Source organism: Mustela lutreola, chromosome 6 (assembly GCF_030435805.1).
Source record: "Mustela lutreola isolate mMusLut2 chromosome 6, mMusLut2.pri, whole genome shotgun sequence".
NCBI lineage: Eukaryota > Metazoa > Chordata > Mammalia > Carnivora > Mustelidae > Mustela > Mustela lutreola.
In genome coordinates, this window is record NC_081295.1 from 86,189,704 (window position 1) to 86,208,999 (window position 19,296).

The window sequence follows — 19,296 nt, forward strand, 5'->3', positions numbered from 1 at the left end:
ATCTAGTGTAAGGCAGTGGTAAAGTGCAGATGAGATATTTGTAAAATTTATAAGTGAATTTTTAATTTATAATCATGATTTCAACCCATGACAATATTCACTCTCAGATCTCAGGAGCACATTGTGTCCAGAGAATAAGAATTTGTTGCATTTGATATTGTGATGTCTTTTTATCATGGGTGTGTGCTCTGTTTTTGATAATTTGGATACTATCAAATCTAATGGGTCATATGATCAGACACAGCAAGAAGGTATTTATGGAACTGAGCAGGAATCGCTGTGCTGACAGTTTTTGTATCTTTCAGATTGTAATTATGTAAGAGTCAAGTTTATGTGTGAGATGGAAGAGTAGAAAATGAAGGGCTTCAATTTGGTGCATCTGTGTGGATGTTTCATTTTCTGGGATGGCGGTTCTCAAATGGGATCCCAGAACCAGAAGCATCATATCAACTGGAACTTTTTAGAGATTTATTTATTTCAGAGAGAGAGAGAGAGAGAGAGAGAATGAAACAGAGAGAGAGAGAGAGAGACGTATCATGCGCAGGGGGAGGACCCAAGGAGGAAGGAGAGGGAGAATCTCAAGCAGACTTCCTGCTGGGCTCAGAGACGACCCATGTGGGGCTCAATCTCACAACCCTGGGATCACGACCTGAGTTGAAATCAAAAGTCAGAGGCTCAACCGACTGAGCCACCCACACCCCTCATCTGGAACTTTTTAGAAATACAAGTCCTCAGGGCCAGAATTCTGTTTTATTTTTAAAGCCCTAGGTGCTTCTCTGATGTATGCTAAAGTTTGAGAACAATTGTCCTAGGGGGAGAGGCTTTGCCAGATCTGGTGTACTTCCCACATGTGGCCAGTAAGCGAAGAGAAGCCCGTTGCTCAAGAGAGACATTAAGTATAGACTCCGTGGACAAAGTGGGTTGAGTAACTTTGTATTTCCCAAGCGATGTGTGACGATTTTTGTTTACATGACCTGTTTACTTTTCCACTTACTGAAGATATGACACTTACATATAAGTAATTAAATAAGAGCTTCATATTCATTAACATGGGAAACTCTCATTATAATAGTTTGGTTTTGGGGGTTTTTTTTTGAAGACCAGGAGAGAAGTTTTTTTTAAGATTTTATTTATTTTTTTGACGCAGAGAGAGAGATCACAAGTAGGCAGAGAGGCAGGCAGAGAGAGGGAGAAGCAGGCTCCCTGCTGAGCAGAGAGCCCGATGTGGGGCTCGATCCCAGGACCCTGGGATCATGACCTGAGCCAAAGGCAGAGACTTAACCCACTGAGCCATGCAGGCACCCCTAATAGTTTGTTTTTATGTTAGTTTGGCTACAATATGGGTCAAATGACAATAGCTGAAAACATAATTACTCAAATAATTGGTCTAAAAACCAATTAGTTCGTAAGGCAAGTTTTCTATTCTCCAAGTCAGTTTTTAAGAATAGTTTGTTTTAGTAATAATTCTTTATATTTACCTCCAGTTGGACTCATTCATTTACTCCTATAAAGTTCTGTGAGGCAGGGTCAGGTAAAGTGCCTGCCTAATTATATATGCAGATCATTAGTATAGGTTCAGAAATAGAATTTACCATCTATTTCATGGTAATTTGGGGGTTAAAGTAGTTCAAATTCTAATCCTGCTTCTGATGTCCCTGTCACTCTTGAATAAAGTCTTGAATCTTGAATAAAGTCTTTGAACCTGCCTATCCCAGTTCAATTTATTGTAGCTAATGTAACTAGTCATTTTACTGATCATCATTTTCTTTTTTATTTAACAGCTGGAAGCATTTACTCATTTTTTTATGAAAGATGGTTGTAAGACACTGAAATTTTTGTACCAGGAAGGAGATGTCCCTGGCCTTGGTAAGGATATTTTATGAAAGCAATGTGCTGGCTATTAGTTAATGAATATTAAGATGCAGCATATCTTTCCTCTTCTAAGTAGATATATATTTATAAAGATTTACAGAAGTATATTTATACAGAAAATTTATCAGAAGCTTAGGTGTGGAAAAGAGAGCGCCTTTTTTTTTTTTTTTTTTTAAGATTTATTTATTTGAGAGCAAGTGTGTGCATGCACAAGCTGGGAGGGACTTGGGGAAGGGAGAGAGACTCTCAAGCAGATTTTTTGTCAAGCATGGAGTCCCTTATAGGGGTCAACCTCATGATCCTGAGATCATGACCTGAGCCGAAATCAAGAGATGGAGGCCCATCTGACTGAGCCACTCAGGTGCCCCTCCAAAAAAAGTGTCTTAAAAAAATACATTTTGGGGGGATCTGGGTGGCACAGTCTTTGGCTCAGGTCATGATCCCAGGGTCCTGGGATCAAGCCCCACATCAGGGTTCCTACTCAGCAAGGAGCCTGCTTCTCCCTCTCCCTGCCTTTCCCTCACCCAACTCATGTTTTCTCTGCTAGCTCTGCTATCTCTTGCTCTCTCTTAAATAAATAAATTTAAAAATAATACATGTTCAGCCCAAATATGTATTTCAGGGACCACTATAATATAAGGAGAAAATGTACTTACAGAAATCACTGATATCTCTTAATGGATATATGTTTTCACTAGAATTTAATTCCATTTTCCCTGAAACAGGGGGAGCCATTTTGCATACAGGATTTCAGATGACCAGGAGAACTGTGAGGGCCCAGCAGCTGGCCCTGTGGTCGTGAGTCAGCATCTTGTGTCTGTTGCTGCTGTCAGTTGGAATATCTGGGCTCCTCACTATTGGCAGGATTCCTAAAATAATTAACACTTTACTAGGATGTGAAACTTTTGTCTTAATAACCAGATGAATGGACCATCCTTTTGGTCTTAGACTATTTGTCTTAGAAGTCCTGTGGATTGTCCCTCCTGTTGGTTCTTTTTCATTTTTCTCCTCTGCTGCCTTTAGGTGAGGTTCATCTCTCATGCTTGCTCTAGTGTTCCAGAATGAAGACCTGTAGCTCTGAAATCAGATTCCCTCCCTGAAGTTCACACTGCTTTACTTATAAATTATAAATTGTAAATTATAAATATTTACTTATAAAGGAAATCTTTTATTCCATTGTATATGTCTATCACATCTTCTTTATCCGTTCATCTATGGAAGGACACTTAGGTTGCAGCCCTAACAAAAAATGACATCTTGGGGCACCTAGGTGGCTCAGTTGGTTAAGGATCTGCCTTTGGCATAGGTCCTGGGATTGAGTCCTGTGTTAGGTTCCCTCCTTGATGGGGAGTCTGCTTCTCCCTGTCCCTCGCCTGCAACTCTCCTTGCTAGTGATCTCTTTCTCTCTCAAATAAATAAATAAAATCTTAAAAAAAAAAAAAAGATTGAAAGCTTGCCATTTGCAACAATATGGGTGGATCTAGGGGGTATTATATTAAGTGAAGTAAATCAGAGAAAGACAAATACCATAGGATTTCAACTTATTTATGGAATTTAAGAAACAAAGGAACCAAGAAAAAAAGAGGCAGACTAGCAAACAAAAAACCAGCCTCTTAAAAATACAGAGAACAATCTGGTGGTTTCTAGAGGGGAGGCAGGTGGAAGACTGTGTGAAATAGGTAAAGGGGATTAAGATCACACTTATCTTAGTGAGCACTGAGAAATATATAGAATTGTTGAATCATTACATTGTACACCTGAAACTATGTAACACTATATGTTATCCTTCAGCAAAAATTCTAAAAAGTAAAACTTTATATTGTGATGCTAGTTATGGGACTGGGTCCAAACCCCTCATTTCTCTGCCCATCGTAACCTGGACACACAGTGTTTATTTAGCCTGCTCTCCTATTCTTGCAGACATAAATTTGTTGCTCCCTTTAAGCCAGTCTCTTCCTTGTTTTCTGGACATTCTAGGTCATTTCTGTGCCCTTTGCTCTGTTCTCCTGACTTTCACAGAATGCCTTTTTCCTCTATACCCAGCCAAATCCTACCCCTCCTCTGGATTACCTCTGACATTCTTTTTTCTACAGAGCCTGCCCAGGGCATTCCAGACTTATCCACCACTTTTCTCCAAACTCCTCCTGTCTCATTAAGTTTGCACTGTGAAATACAGAACTTGATTATGTTCTTCTATTTTCATCTAATGCTTTAATATAAGAAAATACCTACAATGAGAAGAAAAATGAAAAACACCCACATTCTTAGCCATTTGGAATAAGCACTGTTAATTCCTTGATGACTATTCCTCTGTAACTTCTTTGCCCCCTCTTGTATTTGGAGAAAGGATGGGAGTGAAAGAGAGAAAGTTATGTATATGTATAGTGTGTATGTATATATATGTAGAGTATAATATGTAAAAAAAAGTATATATAAAAATAGGTATATATGTTACAAAAATGGGATCCAACTCTACATGTTATTGTATGGTGGCTTTTAAAATTTGATAATATTCCCTTCTTCGTGTCACAATTTTTACAATTTAATTTTAAACAGCTGCATTATATTTCATTAGGCTAATGATACTATTATTTTCAAACCTTATCTCTTATTATTAGAGCTCAGGTTGTTTACAACTTTTTGATCTTGTAAACAATGCCTCAGTAAATATCACTAAAGTTAATGCGCATTAGGAAGACTTTAGGAAGGATTCTCAGGAGGGCAATTGTCAGTAGAAAAGATATGTATATAAGATATGTGTCTATATATATATATATATATTTTTTTTTTTTTTTTGAGAGAGAGAGAGCACATGGGGAAGGGGAGAAGGAGAGGGAGAGAGAATCCCAAATGGGTTCTACGCTCAGCACAGAGCCCAACACAGGGCTCAGTCTCATAGCCCTGAGATCATGACCTGAGCTGAAATCAAGAGTTGGAGGCTTAACTTCCTGAGCCACCCAGGTGCCCCAAGATAGGTATATTTTTAATGATTATTTTGCTACCTAGAAAAGTAATACATTTATTAGCTAGGCAAATATTCCTCTACATGTATTTCTTAGAGGCATCTACTAATACATAAATGTTTATTATTATTTAAAAATGTGATCATATAGTACATTTTTTTCTTGATTTGAGTTTTGCATTTGACAGTATAGACTGGACATTTTCCAGTTATATATAGATTTATGTTACTTTAAAATACCATACAGGTGCGCTTGGGTGGCTCAGTTGGTTGAACATCTGACTTTTGATTTGGGCTCAGGTCATGATCTTGGGGTCCTGGGATAGAGCGCCGCATCAGGCTCCCTACTCAGCGGGGAGTCTGCTTGACACTTTCCTCTGCCCTGCCTCTGTTTGTGTTCTCTCTCTCAAATAAATACATAAAATCTTTTTAAAAAAGCTTTAAAAATGCTTTGCAATATTCCATAGTATAGTTGCATTGTGGTTTTTAGATACCATTCCCCTGCTGATGGGTATACAGAATATGTAGTTAATATACAGAATATGTTTAGCTGTAGGTAATGGAAGTCCTAATAGTGTCTTAACCAAACAGGGGCTCTATTTTTCTCTCATAAGAAAGTGGGTAGTGGTTGGCAATGGTTCAAATACTCAGCATTGTCATTAGAAAGCCAGATTCTTTTTTTCTTCCTATTCTGTCATTTTTAACATGTTGGCTTTTGTGTTCATATTTGCTCCTTATAAGATGAAGTTCTAACCATCACATCCAAGTCTAAGGTGCTTGTGGGAAAGGGCCTTGCCTCTTCCTGTTATTGGGAAAGCGTGAGCTGATCAGCCAGAACTGTGTCATGTGGCTACCACAGGGGTTCAGGGGGCTGAAAAAGCTGTTGTCTCTTTGGGGATGTACATATTGCCGGATGGGTAAGAAAACCCATTGCTGGATGGGTTTTCTTATCAAGGAAAAAGAGGGAGGGAGGTTATTAAGGGTAGAGGCACCTCTCTGTGCCAACCTCCATGAATGAGCACATGAGCTCTTACATACCGTGTATCAAGGCTCTTTGGTTGTAGGCAACCTCAGTAAACAGTAATCTCTGGTTTACATTAGCAAAAAAAAAAAAGTCTGGGCTGTTCACAAAATTGAGAACTAGTGGAACCACCAGGCCTTGGGAAGGACAAGCATAGAGTATTCCCACAGATTTCAAGGCAGTTTCCTTAGGACTCACCACCAGATTGACATCTCTCCAGTCTCCTTTTACCTTTGTGTGCCTCCAGTCGGGACTGACCTCCTTGCAGAGAGTCTGCTCAGTCTCGTTTGCACATGCCCACCACAGCAGGGCTCTGAGGCTGGTGTCCTCCAGAATCACAGGACAGGAGGAGCCCCCCATACCCAGAAGAGAGAAGGCTGGGAAGACAAAATATTATCATGGCTTCAGGATAGGGATTTTAAAATTTCTTTTATCATATTTTAAATTATTGTGACTAGGAAGACTGATAAATTTTGTTTATTAGTAGTACAACTAACCATCTAACAAAATTCTCATCTTTTACTAGTTTTTAAAATTAAATGATTAGTTTTCACTGAGATCAGTTTGAGGAAGAATGTAATATACTATATTTTCCTATATATCCATAAAGTTTAGTTTCTAAATTAAGCCTAGTAAGATTAACAATAATAATAAAATAGAATAATTATAACAAAAAAAGAATTTAATATAATTGGGGACTATGAGTGTGTTCATAGGGGGCTATACCCTAATATATCAGTATATCAGATATCAGATATCAGCTGATATCTGAAAGATAAGTAGAAACTGGGGAGGCAAAGGACTGGAGATGGGTTAGAACAGTCTGTGTGAAGACCCTGCCTGAGGCGAGGCCAAAAGGAGCAAAAGCACAGAACTCGGGGAAAGAAAGCTGAGGATGCCACACTTCAAGTATTCCAATTAGTGATGTCTTTTTGTAGACAAAAAAAACCCACAAAAAATTATTACAATCATATAAAAAATTCCTTACAGTAAAGTGAAGCAAGAGGCAATGCTGTGACACCCATAATCATTTGCCACAGTTGATCCATTCTGTGATGACGCACTACACTCTTGACTTTTGTTTTCAGAATGTGGTCGAACTATTGCTGGAGCAACCAAAGGGGCCAAAATGATGAGATTGTATATAGACAATGCTGCCCCGGAGAAACTAAAAGGATTATGTATCTTTTTTGTTCGCTGTCACAGTGATATTGCTATAAATATTAAAAATATTCATGAGGTATGTTTGCATTTTTTTCAAATATATAGTTAAATGTTTTTTCCAGCTTAACTGGTGCACCTAACAAGAAGTTTAAGTTGTATGTAACATGTTGATTTAATACACTGATATTTTGTGAACTGATTACCACTGATTACCACTGTAGCATCAGCTCATCATCTCATTTAATTACCTTTTTTTGGTAATGACATTTAAGGTGACCTGTCTTAGCAACATTCGAGTATATATGTTTTTATTAGCTATAATCACCATGCTGTATGTTAGATCCCCCAAAGGTATTCATTTTGTAGCTTACAGTTTGTATGCTTTGACAAACATCTCCTGATTTCCCCTAGGTAATCAGCATTCTACCCCCCTGTTTCCATGAGGTCAGCTTTTTTTGATTCCACATGTAAATGAGACCATACAGTATTTGTCTTTTTCTGTTGGACTTATCTCACTTGGCATAATGTCCTCAATGTCCACCCATGTTGTCTCAAAGGCAGGATTCCCTTCCTTCTTGTGGTGAAATAATATTCTATCCTGTATATATCCTTTATCCTGTATATATCAGGTATATCCTGTATATATATTTTATCCATTTATCCATAGATGGACACTTAGGTTGTTTCTATATCTTGGCTATTGTGAATAATGCTGCAGTGAATGTATAAGTGAAGATAACCCTTCAAGATCCTGATTTCATTTCTTCTGGATATAGATCCAGAAGTGGGATTGCTGGATTGTATGGTGTTCTACTTTGAATTTTTTGAGGAACCTCTGTACTGTTTCCCATAGTGCCTGCACCAATTGACATCCCCACCAAGAGTGCACTAGGATGCCCTTTTCTCCATATTCTCACCAACATTTATCTCTTGTCCTTTTTTTTTTTTTTAAGTTTATCATTTAAGTAGTCTCTACACCCAACGTGGAGCTCAAATTTATTATGCTGATGTTGAGAGTCACATACTCCCTTGACTGAGCTAGCCAGGCATCCCTCACTATCATCTTGTCTTTTAGAATTTAGCCATTCTAACAGGTATGAGGTGATATCTCATTGTGGTTTTGATTTTCCTTTCCCTAATGATTACTGATGTTGGGCATCTTTTCATGTTCCTGTTAGTTATTTGGATGACTCTTTAGAAAAATGTCTGTTCAGTTCCTCCACTCATGTTTTAACTGTATTGTTTGCTTGTTTGCTATTTAGTTGTACAAATTTTATCTCTATTTTTCCTATATTCTCAGCTCAGATAGATGGTCATTCTATTAGTTTTCTGGTTTCTATTTCATTTATTTCTGCTCTTTGTTATTTCCTTTCTTCTGCTAACCTTGGGTTTAGTTTGTTCTTCTTTTTCAAGTTCTTTGAGGTGTAAAGTTATGTTGCTTTATCTTTCTTTTTTCTTACCATAGGCATTTATTGCTATAAACTTCCCTTTTAGAATGGCTTTTGCTGCATCCCAAATCCTATAGATTTTGGTATGTTCTGTTTCCATTTTCATTTGTTTCAAGGTATTTTTTATTTCCCTTTAGATTTCTTCTTTGACCCATCGTTTTTGCAGGAGTGTGTTAATTTTCACATATTTGTGAAATTTCTAGCTTTCATATCATTGATTTCTAGTTTCATATCATTGTGATTGTAAAAAAAAATTTGGTATGATTTCAGTCATCTTAAATTTGCTGTTTTGTGACCCACAACAGGATCTTTCCTGGAAATGTTCCATGTGCATTTGGGAAGAGTATATATTCTACTAATGGGTGGAATGTTCTGTATATGACTACTAGGTCCATTTGTTATAAATTACAGTTCACGTACAACATTTCCTTCTTTATTTTTTATCTGGTTGGACTCTCTACTGTTGCAAGTTGCTGCAAGTTGCATTGTCTGTTTCTGCCTTCAGATCTTTTAGTATTTGTTTAATATATTTAGGTGTGCTCTGTTGTTAGGTGCATATAGATTTATGATTGCCTTGTCTTTTTGATAAAGTGACTTCTGTATCACTCTATAATAACCTTTTCATCTTGTTACTGTTTTGGTTTAAAGCCTATTTTGTCTGATATAAGTATCGCTACCTCCACTTCCTTTTGGTTTCAGAAGTATATTATATTATTATAATGGAATATTTGTTTTCTCTTTTCACTTTGAGCCTCTGTGTATCGTTAAGGCTGCAGTGAGTCAGTCTCTTGTGAGCAGCAAATAGTTGGGGCTTACTTTTTGAATCCATCCAGCCATGCTGTGCCTTTTGATTGGTGATTTCAAAACATTTACATTTAGAGTAATTGTTGCTATGTAAGGACTTATTAATGCTGTATTATTGATTGCTCTCTGGTTGTTCTATACTTCTATTTTTTCTTTTTCCTCTGTTTCTACTTACCTTTGTAAACTGGTGTTTTTCCATGTGGTATGCTCTGTTCCCTTCCTTTTTAATCTTTGTGAATCTACCCTAGATTTTTGCTTTGTTGTTACCACGAAGCTTACATAAAACATTATAGATATAACAGTTTATTTTATGCTGATAACAAGTAACTTTCATTGGAAACAAAACTCTACCTTTTGCTCTTCCTTTTTATGTTTTTGATGTCACAATGTCTCTTTTTATACTGTGTATTCTTTAACAAATTTGGTAGCTATGGTTTTTATCATTCTTATTTTTGAACTTTTTTTTTATCATTCTTATTTTTTTTTATTCTTATTTTTGAACTTTTATACTAGAGCTATGTGGTTAACACCACTCATATTACAGTATTTAAGTCTTCTGAATTTGACTGCATACTTACCTTTCCTAGTGTATTGTATATTTTCATATGTGTTCACGTCAGTTATTAGTGTCCTTTTATTTTGTTTTCTTTTTTTTTCCTCAGATTTTATTTATTTATTTGACAGATCACAAGTAGGCAGAGAGGCAGGCAGAGAGGGGTGTGGAAAGCAGGCTCCCCGCTGAGCAGAGAGCCCGATGTGGGTCTGGATCCCAGGAACCTGAGATCATGACCTGAGCCGAAGGCAGAGGCTTAACCTACTGAGCCATTCAGGCACCCTGTCCTTTCATTTTGGCTTGAAGAACTCCTTTCAGCATTTCTTGTAAGGCAGATCTACTCCTGATGAATTATTTCAGCTTTTGTTTGTCTAGAAAAATCTTTATCTCTCCTTCATTGATGTAGGGTAATTTGTCAGATAGAGTATTCTTAGTTGGCATTTTTTTTTTCTTTTAGCACTTTGAATATATTATTCCACACATTACTGGCTTATCAGGTTTCTGCTAAGAAATCTATTGGTAATTTTATTGACTTCCCTTGTAAGTCACAAGCTTCTTTTCTCTTACTACTTTCAAGATTTTCTCTCTGTCTTTCAGGTTTTTTTTAAAAAAATTATTTAATTTTTTCAGTGACCCAAGATTCATTGTTTATGCACCACACCCAGTGCTCCATGCAATACATGCCCTCCTTAGTACCCACCACCAGGCTCATCCAACCCGTCACCCTTCTCCCCTCCAAAACCCTCAGTTTTTTCTCAGAGTCCACAGTCTTTCATGGTTCATCTTTCCCCTCCGATTTCCCCCAATTCACTTTTTCTTTCCTTCTCCTAATGTCCTCCATGTTATTCCTTAGGCTCCACATGTAAGTGAAACTATATAATTGACTCTCTCTGCTTGACTCATTTCACTCAGCATAATCTCTTCCAGTCCCATCCATGTTGATACAAAAACTTGGGTATTCATCAGCTTTGACAGTTTTATTATCATGTGTCTTGGAAAGGATCTATTTCAGTTGATTTTTTTTGGTGACATATGAGCTTTATGAACTTGGATATCAAAATCTTCCCCAAGATTCGAGCAGTTTTCAGTCACCATTTCTTTAAATAAGCTTTTTGCCCTCGTCTGCCTCTCTTCTCTCACTGGAACTCCAATAATTTGCAAATTGGTGCTTTTGATGATATCCCATATTTCACATAGGTTAAAGTTTCTGAAATTCTTTATCCTTTGTTGTGCCCTGACAAGATAAACTCAAAGTTCCTATCTTCTATCTCACAGATTCTTTCTTCTGCTTAGATCCATTTTGTTGTTGATTATTACCATTGCATTTTTCATTTCTTTGTATTCCTCAGCTCTATAATTTCTGTTTGGCTCTTTTTTCATGATTTCTAACTCATTTTGTTCATGTATTGTTTTTCTGATTTTGTTGAATTATCTTTGTGTGTTTTCTTGTACTCATTGATCTCCCTTAAAATAGCCATGTTAAATTCTTTTTCAGGTGAATTGCAAATTTCCACATCTTTGGGGTTAGTTACTAGAAAATTAATTATGATCCTTTGGTGATAATATTTCCTTTATTTTTCATGTTCCTTATAGTTTTGAACTGCTCTCTTTGCATTTGAGGTAATAGTTACCTCTGCCAGTTTTATTGTCTTTAGTAGAGAAATACCTTCCCTAAGATGATCCTAAGGCTCCCTTGGACCTTCTATGGATAAACCTGCTCTACAATTTTTCTCTTTTTTGTGGCTGAATTCTTGTGTTTGTATGCCTTCTCTCAATCCTGCAGTGTACCAAGCTGACAGCCTCCCTTTCATTTCCCAAGGTGATGTGAAAGCTCAAGTTTGTGATCTCCCCCTGGCCAAAAGATTTGGGCTGGCTTTCTTCATGTACTCAGTAGCCATCTGCCAAAGCTTGCTCTTCCTGTTGCCATCAGGAGCATGCACAAGGAGCCAGCCACAGGGCAGAGGGGCATGTGTGGCTGAGGCATGCTGAGAGCTGGGGGTGCCCAGGGCCAGTTGGGGGAATCCATGAGTCAGATGTTCCCAGTGACCATGCTCTCTCAGGGTGGGCTTTTTGATGAACTCTGTGATGCAGTTTGTCTGCTTCCCTTTAATGTCTTCCAAAACTCTTTTCTGGTACTCTCTCTGCTGCTTTCTGCCCCCTGCTCCCAGCCATGCAGCTCATAGTTCAGTACTCTGGATAGGGTGGGAGAGAAATGAACCTCTTTGGCAGCATCCTACACAGCTGGGGAGGTTGGATGCTCACTAACATACTCTTACTTTCCCCTGCAAGAGAAATTGAAGGCTGAGAAGATCTCTCTTGGTCCTAAACTATGCTGCCTTGGGGGAGGGGTAATACACATAAAGTCAAGGTGCTCCTCTTACCTTACCCAGTGCACCCAAACTCATTTTTTTTTTTTTTTTGCTCCAACTGTGTGCTAGAACTTCTTTTCTGGAAATCTGGACTTCCATGAAGGCTCTTCTGTCTGTGAGTGATTAAGAGTGCTTTCTAGGGGCCCCTAGACAGTATCTGAGTGGGGCTGAAGTTGGTACATGGCCACTGCAGTTTCCACACCAGGACTGAAGTCTGTATGCCTGTTCCCTGATGCATGGTGGGTGAGACTCCTCCTGAGTTCCTTGGCAGATGGTGCTGGATGCCCAAGCTCTCATAATGCCACTTTTGTCCATGGATAAAAACTAAATTCCTGGTTCTTGTTAAGAGACAAAAATAAGGGCCATTCTATTCTGCCATGTATTGACATCACCAGCCTATAAACATTGAACATACCGTCATAGTCATATTTTCACTTTACTTTATCTCCTTTCTACACATAGGACTGAATTGAGTCCCAAGAAAAATAATGTATTCATGTATTCAAAGAAACTGAGAAATTACTATAATAGAGCTCAGTGATATTTATCCCTTAGATACTGCTTTTAAAATTCATGAAAATTCCATTTCTTCTAGATGGTGTGCAAAAAATTTCCATCTTTCCATTCACTGGGAGTGAATTTAATGCAGTTCACACAATTCTGAGTATAAGTTACTTTATTTAGCCTCTTCTTTCCTTAATATTTTAACTCTTTGACAGTTTCAGAAAGAAGAGAGAATTGACCTAGACATTGCTTACTTAGTCCCAGAAAGGCAGCTTGTTAGATTGGGAAAAACAGCAGTTTTATTCAGATAGACCCAAATTTGCCTCCTAGCCTCACCACTGATGAGTGGTGTTCCTTGACAGGTTGCTTTTCTTTTCTGTCTGTGACTTAGGGTTTTACATACTTTGTTTTTTAAGGTTGTTTTTCACTTTTTATTTAGAATAATTTTAGATTAACAGAAAGTTAGAAGGTAATACAGAGACATCCTATATGCCCTTCCCAGATTCCCCTAATGTTGGTTTTTACATTCTTAAATTGGGAATGGTCATACCCACCTTAAAGCATTTTGGTGAGACTAAATGATAATATCAGCAAGTTCTTATGTCGCTTAACATAGTAGTCCCTCAACAAATACTAGTTCTCTATTATTTTAAAGAGTCTTAGTAAATAAAAGTCTTCCTTTTTACAATAGGAAGGGTTGTAAATTTTTCTCCTTTTCTTTTTATGCCAAAAGTTTGCTTTAAGAGAGGTTGTTTAGCTTGGTTTTAGATTCTGGGAGTTATTTCCCTCTAACTCCTTGTAGATATTTTGTTCTGATATCTCTGGAAGCTGATGAAACTTATCCTGTAAGTGTACTTCATAAGTGATCTCTCTTTTCTTTGTTTTTGTCCTTTGTCTTTGAAACTGTTTTGCCATGATGTCTGCAAACATGTGGATTTGTTTCCTCAGTGTATCTTCCATTTCATGAATTCTCCCTTCAGCTTGTCTGTGACAACCCATTCTTTTTTTTATTATGTAGTTTTTATTTTGTCACAGTTGTATGCAGTTTTTAAAAAAAGGAAGAAATTCTGGAAGTCTTGTTATAAGAACTGACTTCAATCTCACTCTCTAGAAACAAACTTTAACTCTCAGCAGATTCTTTGATTTGCCTCCATATCTCCAAGTAATAGGCTCTAACTGCTCCTTTGCCAGGTTAGGCATTATCTATCGACTCTTCCCTATGGAAAATGAGCGTTTAACTCTTTTTTTATCCTCTTCTTCTCCTGCCATGTTCTATCCCTTCATTCTTTCAATGTAGTTATATTCTATTTTGCTTAGCTAGATGTTTGTTTATATCATTATAACTGTGTAAATACAATCATGGTTGAACATCAGTATACCAGTGAGCCTCAGCATGGTCCCTAAGACTCTTCCATGCAATCTACAAGGTCAAAATGTATTTTTATTATAATACTAAGAAATTTGTCCTTTTTACTGTGCTGACATTTTCCTAATGGTGCAGATGCAATTGTGAGAAAGACACCTTAGCACAAATCAAATCAATAGCATCAAACTGGACTAGTAGCTGTTGTATTCTTCTGTGAGTTAAATGCACTCACAGTTGAAAAAATATTTTCATGGCTTTGGGCAATTAAAAAAAAAATTAATTTAATTTAATTTTTTCAATGCCCCAAGATTCATTGTTTAGGCACCACACCTAGTACCCCTGCAATATGTGTCCTCCTTAATACCCACCACCAAGCTCACCCATACCCCCACCCCCATCCCCTCTTTCTCAGAATCCACAGTCTCTCATGGTTTGTCTCCCCCTCCAATTTCCCCCAATTCACTTTTCCCTTCCTTCTCCTAATGTCCTCCATGTTATTCCTTATGCTCCACAAGTAAGTGAAACTATATAATTGACTCTCTCTGCTTGACTTATTTCACTCAGCATAATCTATTCTAGTCCCATCCATGTTGATACAAAAGTTGGGTATTCATCCTTTCTGATGGAGGCGTAATATCCCATTGTATATATGTACCATATCTTCTGTATCCATTTGTCTGTTGAATGGCATCTTGGCTCTTTCCACAGTTTGGTGATTGTGGCCATTGCTGCTATGAACATTGGGGTACCTACAGCCCTTCTTTTCACTGCATCTGAATCTTTGGGGTAAATATCCAGTAGTGCAATTGCAGGGTCATAGGGTAGCTCTATTTTTAATTTTTTAAGGAATCTCCACACTGTTTCCAAAGTGGCCACACTAACTTGCATTCTCACCAACAGTGTAAAAGGATTCCCCTTTCTCCACATCCTCTCCAACACTAGTTTTTTCTTGTCTTGTTAATTTTGGCCATTCTAACTGGTGTGAGGTGGTATCGCAATGTGTCCCCCCCAAAAAATTTTTATTTATTTATTTGGGAGAGAGAGAAAGAGAGAACATGAGATGGGAGAAGGTCAGAGGGAGAAGCAGACTCCCCACAGAGCTGGGAGTCTGATGCGGGGCTTGATCCTGGGACTCTGGGATCATGACCTAAGCTGAAGGCAGTTGCTTAACCAACTGTGCCATCCAGGCGCCCTCTCAATTTTTTCTTTACAGATATTGGATATCAGCCCTCTGTAGTGTCACTTGAGAATATCTTCCCATTCCGTGGGTTGCCTCTTTGTTTTTTTGACTGTTTCCTTTGCTGTGCAGAAGCTTTTGATTTTGATGAAGTCCCAAAAGTTTACTTTCGCTTTTGTTTCCTTTGCCTTTGGAAACATGTATTGAAAGAAATTGCTGTGGCTGATGTCAAAGAGATTACTGCCTATGCTTTCCTAGATTACTGCCTATGTTCTCCTCTAGGATTTTGATAGATTCTACCTCATGTTGAGGTCTTTTATCCATTTCAAGTTTATCTTTGTGTATGGTGTAAGAGAATGGTTGAGTTTCATTCTTCTACACATAGCTGTCCAATTTTCCTAGCACCATTTATTGAAGAGACTGTCTTTTTTCCACCGTATATTTTTTCCTGCTTTGTTGAAGATTATTTGACCACACAGTTGGAAGTCCATATCTGGACTCTCCACTCTGTTCCACTGGTCTATGTGTCTCTTTTGTTCCAGTATCATGCTGTCTTGGTGACCACAGCTTTGTAGTAAAGCTTGAAATCAGGCAACGTGATGCCCCAGCTTTGTTTTTCTTTTTTCTTTTTCGACATTTCCTTAGCAATTTCTGCTTCCATTCAAATTTTATAATTGTTTATTCCAGCACTTTGAAAAATGCCAGTGGAATTTTGATTGGGATGGCATTGGAAAGGTAGATTGCTCTGGGCAGTATAGACATTTTAACAATTGTTTATTCTTCCAATCCATGAGCATGGAATGCTTTTCCATCTTTCTGTGTCTTTTTCAATTTCTTTCATTAATGTTCTGTAGTTCCTTGAGTACAGATCCTTTATCTCTTTGGTTAGGTTTATTCCAAGGTATCTTATGGTTCTTGGTTCTATAATAAATGAAATCGATTCTCTAATTTCCCTTTCTATATTTTCATTGTTAATGTGTAAGAAAGCAACTGATTTCTATACACTGATTTTATATCCTGTCACATTACTGAATTGCTGTATGAGTTCTAGTAGTTTGGGGGTGGAGTCTTTTGGGTTTTCCATATAAAGTATCATGTCATCTGTGAAGATAGAGAGTTTGACTTAATTTTTGCCAATTTGAATACCTTTTATTTCTTTTGTTGTCTATTGCTATTGCTAGGACTTCTAGTACTATGTTGAATAATAGTTGTGGGAGTGGGCATCTGTGTTGTGTTCCTGATCTCAAAGGGAAGGCTGTCAGCTTTTCCCCATTGAGAATGATATTTGTCGTAGGTTTTTCATAAATAGATTTTATGCAGTTGAGGAATGTTCCCTCTATCTCTATACTTTGAAGAGTTTAAATCAGAAACGGATGCTGTATTTTGTCTAATGCTTTTTTTGCATCAATTGAGTGGACCATTTGGTTCTTCTCTCTTCTCTTATTGATTTGTTCTATCACATTGATTGACTTGCAAATGTTGAACCACCCTTGTATCCCAGGGATAAATCCCACCTGGTCATGGTGGATAATCTTTTTAATATACTATTGGATCCTCTTAGCTAGGATCTTGTTGAGAATCTTGGCATCCATATTCATCAGGGATATTGGTCTGAAATTCTTCTTTTTGATGGGGTCTTTGCCTCGCTTGGGGATCAGGTAATGCTGGCTTCATAGAAAGAGTCTGGAAGTTTTCCTTCTGTTTCTATTTTTTGAAACAGCTTCAGGAGAATAGGTATTAGTTCTTCTTTGAATGTTTTATAGAATTCCTCAGGGAATCTTTCAGGTCCTGGGCAAGTTTTTTTAATCTTAATTTCTTGGCTTGGGATTTCCATGTCATTTAAATTGTATGAATTTAGTTGTCATACTCATAAATGATGGATTTCTGATTTCTGTGCCTTTGATTTCTTCAGCTGATCATTTTTCCCACTTAAAATGCTGGGCTAGTATCATTGCTCTTTCCCCATCCTACTGGAGTTTTTATAGTCCCATTTCTACTAAACAATTTCTGCAGAAAGCTCAGCTTCATTTCCTTCATATTGTATAGGCTCCAGGCCATGTCTCCTTCCCTAGGTAGAAACTAAAGCATTAAGGAAAATGTCTCCTTGATCAACCTATATGTGAACGGTTAGAATGGGGGCAGAATATAAACTTGGGGATTTTAGAACTCTCATTTTCATGACCACTTATGTTTTCCTATTAGTATATAAAAGTATTATCTATGCATGTTGTAGTGTGAAATAGGTTATGATTTTCAGTTCTTTAATGGGATTAGCATATAAAATCACTTTTCAACACTTCCCTTTCAGGAAGTGCTATTTACTGTACTGGATGCATCAACAGGAATCTTAAATGGGATTAAGAATATGCTGTCAAGTGTATTTCTACCAGCTATTCTTGCAACAAATAACTGGGGTGCTCTAAACCAGTCCAAGCAAGGAGAATCTGAAAAACACATTTTTACTGAAACCATCAGCAGATACCTTTCATTCTTAGATGGTAAGTATAAAATTTAGTGCTTAGTAAATTGCTAAAAATGAGCAAATTAACTATAATACATGTTATTTTAAAAAGATTTTATTTATTTTTTTGAGAGGGAGAGAGCACATGCAAGCTCATGAGCAGGGGGAGGGGCAAGGGAAGAAGTAGACTCCCTGCTGAGCAAGTGGCTGGATATGGGCCTCAATCTTAGGGACTCTGGGATTATGACCTGAGTCAAAAGCAGGTAGTGGGGCGCCTGGGTGGCTCAGTGGGTTGGGCCGCTGCTTTCGGCTCAGGTCATGATCTCAGGGTCCTGGGATCGAGTCCCGCATAGGGCTCTCTGCTCAGCAGGGAGCCTGCTTCCTTCTCTCTATCTCTCTGCCTGCCTCTCAGTGTACTTGTGATTTCTCTCTGTCAAATAAATAAATAAAATCTTTAAAAAAAAAGCAGGTAGTTATTCTGAGATGCTTTCTGGCAGTTAAAGATAGCTATGCCAGCTACTCTACATGTCAGACTTCGAATAAAACATGAAAGCATTAAAAAAAAAAAAAAAGCAGGTAGTTAACTGACTGAGCCACCCAGGCACTCCTGTAAGATATGTTACTAAAGGTAATCATTAGAGGAAAAACATTCCATCCTAAAAGAAATTGTTAATCAAAGTAATTATGAGACCTAGAGGTAAGAAATCAGATCCCTAGATCCTCTCATTTCCAGGGATCTTTGCAGGAGTACGATATGTTTTTTTCTTCCATCGTAGTGGGAGGAGTCTATTCTTATATTATTAATGAAAAATTTCACCGCATTTTAAAATACTGCTTCACTATTAGCTCTTTTAAAAATGTATAATTTTATTTTGTTATTAAAATAATATTATTAAAAATTATCACATCACGATCTAATGATCAATTTGTATTATATTTCTATAAGGTATTCGATCTTTAACATTTGAGTAATTATAGCTGGAAACCACGCATTGACGTTAAAAACCTCTTCTCAATATTGTTTCTTCCCTCTTAGGTGCTAGAGTAAGTATCGAGGGAACAGTTATGTTAAAGAAGGTAGACAATATTGATTTTTCTAAACTGCACACATTTGAAGAAGTGACAGCTGCAGCTAGCAATTCAGAAACTGTTCGTCAGCTAGAGGAGGTGCTGATGACATGGTATAAACAGATTGAACAGGTGAGCTAACTCAAGTAATTACACCAGATATGAGTTGTAGTCCTCATCTGTGTCCTAGCCATTGCATTTTTGTCCCTAAAAGTAAAGGGAAGAGGAGTCCTGCAGATTCTGTTATGAAACTTAACCTATTCTTGACTCTAGTGCAAAATCATTGTTCTCTATGAATTTTATTTTATTTTATTCTTTTAAAAAGATTTTATTTATTTATTTGACAGAGAGAGAAACAGCAAGAAAGGGAAGACAAGCAGGGGGAGTGGGAGAGGGAAAAGCAGACTTCCCACTGAGCAGGGAGCCAGATGCAGGGCTTGATCCCAGGACACTGAGAGCATGACCTGAGCTGAAGGTGGACGCTTAATGACTGAGCTACCATGGTGTTTCTGAAAATCAATTTTAAA

At 37.6% G+C, this 19,296-nt stretch overlaps 1 protein-coding gene across 1 annotated transcript in view; it reads left to right on the forward strand.

The window, feature by feature from the left end:
- DNAH8 (dynein axonemal heavy chain 8) overlaps positions 1-19,296 on the forward strand; it is a 377,764-nt gene that overhangs the window by 16,134 nt on the left and 342,334 nt on the right. The window contains exons 4-7 of the mRNA XM_059177846.1: positions 1,782-1,866; positions 6,944-7,095; positions 17,549-17,738; positions 18,738-18,901. Coding sequence (XP_059033829.1) covers positions 1,782-1,866; positions 6,944-7,095; positions 17,549-17,738; positions 18,738-18,901 — 591 coding nt within the window. The remainder of the gene's footprint in view (positions 1-1,781; positions 1,867-6,943; positions 7,096-17,548; positions 17,739-18,737; positions 18,902-19,296) is intronic.